This window comes from Myotis brandtii, unplaced genomic scaffold (genome assembly GCF_000412655.1).
Source record: "Myotis brandtii unplaced genomic scaffold, ASM41265v1 scaffold112, whole genome shotgun sequence".
Lineage (NCBI taxonomy): Eukaryota > Metazoa > Chordata > Mammalia > Chiroptera > Vespertilionidae > Myotis > Myotis brandtii.
This window is the reverse complement of record NW_005353838.1, coordinates 8,441,544-8,449,662: the sequence shown is the minus strand read 5'-3', so window position 1 is coordinate 8,449,662 and position 8,119 is coordinate 8,441,544. Positions and strand designations below refer to the sequence as shown.

Here is an 8,119-nt window from a genome sequence, read left to right as displayed (position 1 = left end):
CCGGGCGCGGGCGGGGGGTGGGGGCCCAGGCTGGTTAATTTTGTCCCGGGCAGCCTGGGAAGGTGAGTCGATTCCCTGGGGCCTGAGACCTTCCACCCTACGAGTCCACAGGAAAGATCTCCCGCGCAAAGACGCGGCTAAGGTATCCTGGGGAGCAGAGGCGAGAGGCCACGCAGCTGGCCGGCCCCTGAGGCTGAGGCTGAGGACCGCTCGGCCCCAGGTCTGCCCTCTCCTTCCGCCTGCCCGCCCGGGCTCCAGGTTCCTCCGCCGAGCCGCGTGCCTGCCGAAGAACCACACCCGACCTTTAGGGCTGGTGCTGGGAGCTTTCAAACCGAAGACAATCCGTCGCCGCAGTTCGTTATCCGCGAAAGCGTTCCCATCGGGAGAACTAAACCGATGTTTCCCTCCCCACACACCCTGATCATAGAGGGCAAAAAGGAAGAAAGAAAATAATTTTTTCAAAGACGGAGGAAAACTCTCGCCCTCAGACTCTAGAAGTTTTAGAAAACTGACTGGGCCAAACAAGAGAGCGAGAGAGATGCAAAGGTGTCATTTGGTTCTTCTGCAAAGAAAAATGTTTTCCTTTTATGGATTTTGTAAAAGCATTGGTTTCTGACAAGTGCAAGGTACAAAAGGTTGTGGAATTTATTAATACATATTAAGAAGAATCAGGGCGATCAATAAAATTCTCATCTACATTCTTGGGCTACTTGGTAATTTTCTTGCTTCTGAAGGTTTTTAAAGAGTTATACCCGCTGTTGCCACACACGGGAAGATATTTTATTAACAAATCAATCGAGACTTAGTAAAGGATAAGATTAATAGTTAGGATTTAGCATAATGGCGTTCGCTTTATGAATTATTGAAAATTATACTATTGATTTTTCCCCTTCGGTACTAACCAAGAAGGTCAATTTTTGTTTTAACACAAGTTGTCAAATATTAAAAGCTATACTTTTGTCAAAAGTAGAGTTTTATAGTTTTGGACAATTCCTCAAATTATTTGACACGGTTTTGCTTGGGTAAGAGGAGGGAGAGGAAAGGGAGGTGGGGTAAGAACCTTCGTCCTCTGTTTCCTTTGTGAGGGAAAGTTCTATAAAGAGGATTTGGTCTGGGCTTGTGGTTGAACTCATTAAAGAACACCACCATCACCGCCATGGAAACTCGGAGTTTTATGAGAAACTTCTCCAACAACTTCCTCTCTCCTTCTCTAGTTGCAGGCGGCTGAGCCACACTATGGAAGCTCCGGCCTCCAGGCAGAAGCAGGGAGCTTTAACCTTGATTCCTTCCCAAAGACTTGCCCTGGCCAAGCCAGGTTGCTGGAGCTGTCCTCTGGCTTCCGGGTCCCCTTCACTGCATCCGAGAGAAGAAAAGGGCCCCTGGCTCTGATGGTGAACCAGTGCTCTGTCCCAAAGGAAGGCATCCGTGTTTTCTTCTCCCCACGTTGCCCTGTTATGGGCTGGCCTTGGATTTCAGGCCTAGAGACTGAACTTGTGGGCAATTTGGGTTTCCGTCTCAGCAGAACAGTTCTTTGGCGCCTGATGCTAAAGAAAGCACATCACCATTCTGGGGCACCCACTTGCCCACTTGCTCCTTCACAGAAACCTTTCCCAACAAACCCTTTGTCAGCCCCTCCCCAAAAGGACTGTCCCCTGGCCGGGTGGAAAAGCAGGGGTTGGACATTATTTTCAGCCTTGGGACGGCTGCGCCTGTCCCCTCGAATTGCCCTCGCCCAAACAATAACCCCTTTTAAAAAACTGCGGTGGCAATGAGACAGACCTTTTAAACCTTTAAGCAGCTGTTCAAATACAACATCATTGTCAGGTTAAAAGCCTAGAGCCTCTCACTGCTCAGACTGCAGGATGCCCTGCCAGGGAAGCCGGAGGGTTAAACATTACATTACCTTTTCACAGGGTTGTCTAATTTTAAGCAGGGGGTGGGGGGGGGGGAGGATGAAGAAGGCAGAAAAAAAAACCCAACTTTTTACTCTAGTCTGCTAAGGTCTTATTCCAAGCTAACAACCACTGGTCAGCACCTTGAAAATTGCTTTCTTCAAAGGCGGAGATGATCATCCCAGCCACGGCAAAACATGCCCAGGGCTGGACAAAATGCCCGCTACACGCACTCCCGGCAGGCGCCCTGACGCCAGCCTGGCGCTCCAACACTGTCCCTTTCCATCTCGGCCAGGAACTTGGTTGTCCAGTTCTCCCTATCCCACGCAGAAGGCAAGACTGTTCAGTCTAACTGGGAATCAAATGCCCTTTCATAATATTTGTTTACACATGAGAAAACAGCCAAGCTAAAGAACAACGATTCCTCATGGAGCGCAGTCTACCAGAGCAGGCGGAATCTGCCTTCCGATTTGAGAGCCTTTCTGTTTCAGCTCCCGGTGGCTTGGAGTTCAAAGTCACCCCCACAGTGGATTTGGTTTTAAATAAATCTTCTTCACTCACAGAAATAAAAAGTATATCAGATATAATTTTGAATTACCACAAAATTCGATTTTATTATTTTTCAAATTTCTGCCTTCAGACCAGCTCCTGGAGGCCAGAGATTGCCAATATTTCAAAGAGATTTTATCATAAAAATCAAGCAAAACAGTTTTAATACAAAGAATCATCTGAGCAGAGGAGGATGCAAAGTTTGTCTAAGACCCTAAGGCTGAGATGAAGCAAGCAAATGGAGTGAAAAGACAGTGGCTTTCAAGGCCAGCCTTTATTTTGCTTACGAGTATTTAATATAGCTGCATTGCCACTGTTCTCGATCATCTTTAGATCAGTGGGAGCAGTTACCATTAATAATAAATCAATATTGCACCATCAAGGAGATGAATATCCACGCTTCTACCAAAACATCCTTCTCCCTGGCACAGCTCTTTCCCGAGAAAAATTAAAAGGGTCGCTTTGTCAGGAAATTAGCATTTGTAATCAAGAAATGGTTTGCGTCTGTGCTCTCTTGTCACTGGGAAGAAGAGCAGGGGCCCTGGGCCTGAGTGAACTTGGGCGCCCCTCGGTTTGCCCTGAAGTTTGGGCCCTGCGGGGCCTGCACCTTTGGGTGCAGAGTGGATGGAGACAAATTTAAAAGGCTGCTTCCTTAAGGCACCCCTCGGCGTTGTACTGTGCACCTCCCAACCAATGTGAAAAGAAATCAAGGGAGCAAATGGGGAGGCTAGGGAAGCCACCACCACCTGGATGAGGGGTCTGTGAAAACAGGTAAAGGGGCGCTGGGCCAGGGAGCCTCTTTCCCTTGCAGACACAAAGATTCCTTATTTAGCGCATTTCCCCTCCACTTCAAGATCTGAGACCCCAGAGACTCAAGACACATGACCACCCTCCATGAGCCCCATAACCCTGACCGATCAGGAGGGGTCAGGTCCGCAGCCCTGGGAAGTCCTGATCCAATCTCCTGGCCTTTTTCAAGTCCATCTTGGGAGCTACCAGGAGGGAAGGAACTGCAAACAGATGAGCACCCGGGATCTTAGGGAAGGCTGCCGGCCAAGGCCCAGGCCACCCCTCCACAAAGCCACAAGCACCGCCCCCCCCCCCAGCCACTAAAAGAAGAACACAACGACATTTGGGGAGGGGAGTTTTCACCCCAAGTGAACTGAGGCCCCGGGCCAGGCCCTGCGAAATGTCTCTTCAAAATATCTAAGCTGGACCCACAGTCTGACAGGCTGGAGCCGGGGTGTCCCCAGGGAACACCCATGCCTCTGGCTGGCGCCTCAGGGGGTGCTCATGGTGCCCCAGCCATCCTGGAGCCACCGATGCCAGCTCCCAGGGGTGGACCCAGGGCCCTTGGTCCAGGGTCTGGTCTGGAGAGACGAGACAGAGACAGCGGAGCCGGCACTAGTTCCGGGATTTCATGAGCTTCACAATGAACTTCGACGAAGAAGGGACAGTTACCCATCCTTAGAAACCCACGTCCTAGAGAACTCCCTTTAGGCCCAAGGCTGGTAACACAGAACCTCCCCAACGTCAGGGACTTCACAAAGGGGGCGGGGTGGGTGGTAGAGAACGGCAGGAGGCACGAAAATCAAATTCTGTGCTCAAGGCCCGCAGGCAGCTAGGAAGGGTGACCAGGAGTCTGTCAAATGCAAAGCCCGTTTGCTTCCTAGCGTTACCCACTCCCTGCCGCCCGGGAGTATGAATGTTAACCAGGACAGTCGGCCGCTTCCCGCAGCCGCATCAGCCCAGCCTCGCCCGCCCCGGCGCCCCAACTCATAGTCCTGCTTGTGCCTCCCGGTTGCTGCCCCACAGCCCCTGAAGCTAGGCTTGACCTGGGGGGCAGGGGGACTTCCTCGCCCAGAACGACCTCCCTCCTTAGTTCCGACGGGTCCCATCTTTTCTGGGACCACACTCAGCTACTTTGCTAGCGCCCCATCTGTCTTAAACAAAAGCCTTTTAATCATCTCAGGGGGTCGGAGAGCGCTCAAGACGGAAACGGTTTTGGGGAAGAGGTGGTCCTGTCCTCATATTGCTCTCTGCACGCAAACTAACAGGAATATTGATTTCCCCTGATTTAATTAACTCGCAGTGGCATGACCTATTTCGAAATGCACATATTAGTCTTTTCAAAACCTCTCCTAGACTCCGCCAGGTTATAACAAGGTACTCCTTGCGACATCTTTATCTTTAAAGAGACAACGATTAGGTGATCGCTATTTTCAGAGATAGGAGCAGTTCCCTTTTCTCTGTCTTTATACAACTTCCAACATCTCATAGCTGCTTCGGACAAACAGCAAACGAATGCCTTAGTGGCCGCCTGTTTCTAATGGGGCTGAGATTGCCTATTAGAATCCAGTAACGGACAGATACGGTACCGCGGCCTCTCCGCCAACCAGGGCTTCTGGAACGTGAGCACGCCCCCGTGTGGCTCTCCAAGGCCATACAAATGGAAAACGCTATTTCTTGCCTAAGGTGTGGACATACAAGCTTGCTACATTTAGCCGCAATAAAAAAAAAAAAAAAAAAAAAAAAAGGAAAGAAAAGATAGATGGAGAGAGAAAGAAATAAACCAGTTTTAAGCTCCTGGAACGATCATACTAATACTACTAGGGCACTGACATTTTAACGTACGCCCATAATTCCAAACAAAGGAATCCCTTTCCAAACGAAATTACTCAACTGTAGACTTTGTTTCTATTGCATCTTTCACCAAAGGTTGTAGGACGCTTTTGAAACAATATATTTTCTTTTGTTCCATGTCATAGAAAGTGCAATAATTTATTTGACAAGGTGACAATTTTTAAAAAATATAACGAAGGTGTAAGTCTAAATAGAACTTCCTTTTTCAAATGCCTGCTTTTAAAACTGAGGTTCATTATTACAGCAAAGGAGACAACTATCTATGACTCCCCTCAAACCCCCCACCATTTTGTAGCTGTATTAAAAGTATGCTGATAGACATTTTAATCTAACTAGTGTTTTTTTTTTAAGTCAGTTGCTATTGAATTACACAAATGCTTGAAGGGAAATTAAGATTATTGATTCTGAAATTAGGAATTTGCTTAGATTTATGGTGAGCCTTCATATGATTCTGTGTGGTCATAAATGTGTGTGGGGATCTGGATGTGTGAGCATGTGTGTGAGAGTGGGTGGCGGATGAATATCACAGAAGAACCTTAAGGCGCCTAATTATTCAGAAAGGTTAAAGGTGATGACCTTGACATTTTGGAAGTTCAAAGGCGTACACTTATGCACTTATGTTTTTCCTTGCCCCCTAAAGCTTTGGCAATTAAAAAAAATTTTGCATTTAGAAATGCATGCTTCCTCAGAAGAGGCATGTGGTGCTGTATATCTTATGGATTTTTTTTTTTTTTTACTTTGGGCTTATGAGAGGTTAAAAGTCACAAGATTCACTTTACTCTTTTCAGAGAAAGAGAAGCTTTTCTCACTCCTCCAGTTTATTGCACATTGCGGAAATCTCTTTTGGGCCCACCAGAAGGTGTATAATATAACCCAATTAAGCTGTTTAGAACTTTGGCTTTTATGGTGTTGTCTAGACAGTTCAAGGTTTTGTAAACAGCTTGGCCTGGTCCTGCAACATAAAGTGCAGTACCCCCCCCCCTCCCCAACATACACACATTCTTTAACTTGAAGCGATAAATGTGGAGAAAACTGGGTCTGCAGCCCTGGGCCCTATTTTAGGAAGATGGCTTATCTTCCTTGTTCCAAACCCGCTGTGACACCAGCAAGCGCCTTGAGACCTCTCTGCCCACTTATAATTTCCTTTCTGCAAACTTTCTTCCCCTATAAAGTGTTCTAATATTGGTTTCTTCTTTTAAGGGACCTTGTATCCTTGACACTTTGTTAAGAGTGACTTTGGATTTTCTAACCAGTTTTTTTAAAATTTTTTGTTTTGTTTTGTTTGTTTGTGTTTTTTGTCCCCCCCCCCCCCCCCCCCCCCAAATTCCAAGTTCACTAGACTAAGGCGGAGGGAGTGTTGCTACTTCCGTTCCTGCTGCCCCAGCTCATCCTCTGGAGACATCAGCACCAGGGTCACATCCTCAATTCAGAAAGCCATCCCTAAAATGATTTTAAAAACCAATGCCGCATACCAGTGGGGGGGGGGGGGGGATGAGAGGGGAGGACAACTCTTATTTTGACGGAATTAAAAAGCATTTCACTTGAATTTCAGTTGTATGGGGGAGAAGATTTTGGCCACTAAAATATCCTAACCAGACACTAAAATTATTCAAAGAGGAAAATCCATACAGTGTATTGAAGCTGTAACCTCCATTTTACTAGAAACCATTTATTCACACAAAAGACAGTGACTCGTGCCTCAATCGGACAAACCAAAGGTACATTTCCCAGAGTTTAAATAATCTGCATTCACCCAGGGGGGAGGACAGGGTCCCTTAAACTCAGAACAAAAACAAGTGCCTTGCAGCCCAGGCCTAACTCTCTACAGATCCCACAGCGTCCGCACCGGGACCTGGAGAGAGAGAGAGGGTAAACAACAGCACACTGGCGGTAAAATTGTAAAGGGACGTTTGCATTTACCATTTTCCCCATATTAGGATCCATTCGGCCAAGTCCCCGGCCTCGTCCGCAGGCAGCAGTGGTCGCTGGGAGGTCCCGAGTTGACCGTGGGAAGGAATGGTGGAGTTCCACAGAGAAGAGGCGTCATTAAACCCAAGGACATTGGGCCTACCGAAAGCAGGCTGGTGGGGAGGAGGGTGAGTGAATGGGGCTTGGGGGACAGGGGTGCTTGCCGGAGCTCTCAAAACAAGGGATTTCCAGTGAAATACTGCAGACGGTCTCTGTTCAGTTTCTTTTCCTTCATCCTGCGATTCTGGAACCAGATTTTGACTTGCCGGTCAGTGAGGTTGAGCATCCGAGAGAGCTGGAGTCTTTTCTCTTTGTTTATGTACACGTTAAAGAAAAACTCGCGTTCCAGTTCGCGGATCTGGTACTTGGTGTAGGGACAGCGCTTTTTCCGGGACCGCTGGGGGGCTACTGCAAGGCAAAGAGACCAACGGGTGAGAGAGGCCGCTGCCCGCCAACCTCCGCCCACCCTCCCGCCCAGGCCTTCGCGAGGGCCAGGCCTCGGCCCTTTGGGGACGTCCCCTGCCGCTGCTGAAAGGCCCTGCCTTCGTCGCGGGGGATGACATATGGGCGGGCACAGGAGAGTGCGGGCGAGGACCGGTGTTCACACCCTGACACACAGACAGCCTGGCACCGAGGTGGGGGAGCAGGGCTGCAGGCCGGCTCTGAGCTGGAACCCGAAGGGAGAGAAGCGCGACCGCGCCGGGCATCTGTCTGACTCCAGCCAGCAGCGCGCTTCAGCCAGAGGCTTGGATAAAGTCCAGGTCCAGGATCAACACCCCCACCCACCACCACCACCACCTTAATGCAGGAGGCGCGAGTGTCCACACTCACAAATGGGCTTGAAATCTCCCCTCCTTCGCGCCTCCCTCCATGGTCTCTAGCACATACACACCCCAAACTGGGGAAACGCTCTCTGCAGCGATTAAGGTCCTCCTCCAAGTCTACCTTAAGCCCACCTAAATTGGTTTCCTATCGTAAACACGCTTTACAACGGCCCGGGAAATCTTATAGGATGTATAAACCTCTTCGAACGCTTATAAAGTAGCACATAAAACGGCGCAAGCAGA

The 8,119-nt window shown here is 48.8% G+C and overlaps 1 protein-coding gene across 1 annotated transcript in view; it reads right to left on the bottom strand.

Annotated features, from left to right (window-relative positions):
* Positions 1-6,608: 6,608 nt before the first annotated feature.
* LOC102256239 (homeobox protein Hox-D11) overlaps positions 6,609-8,119 on the bottom strand; it is a 7,892-nt gene continuing 6,381 nt past the window's right edge. The window contains exon 3 of the mRNA XM_014547084.1: positions 6,609-7,460. Within this exon, the coding sequence (XP_014402570.1) occupies positions 7,225-7,460 (236 nt within the window). The 3' untranslated portion in view covers positions 6,609-7,224. The remainder of the gene's footprint in view (positions 7,461-8,119) is intronic.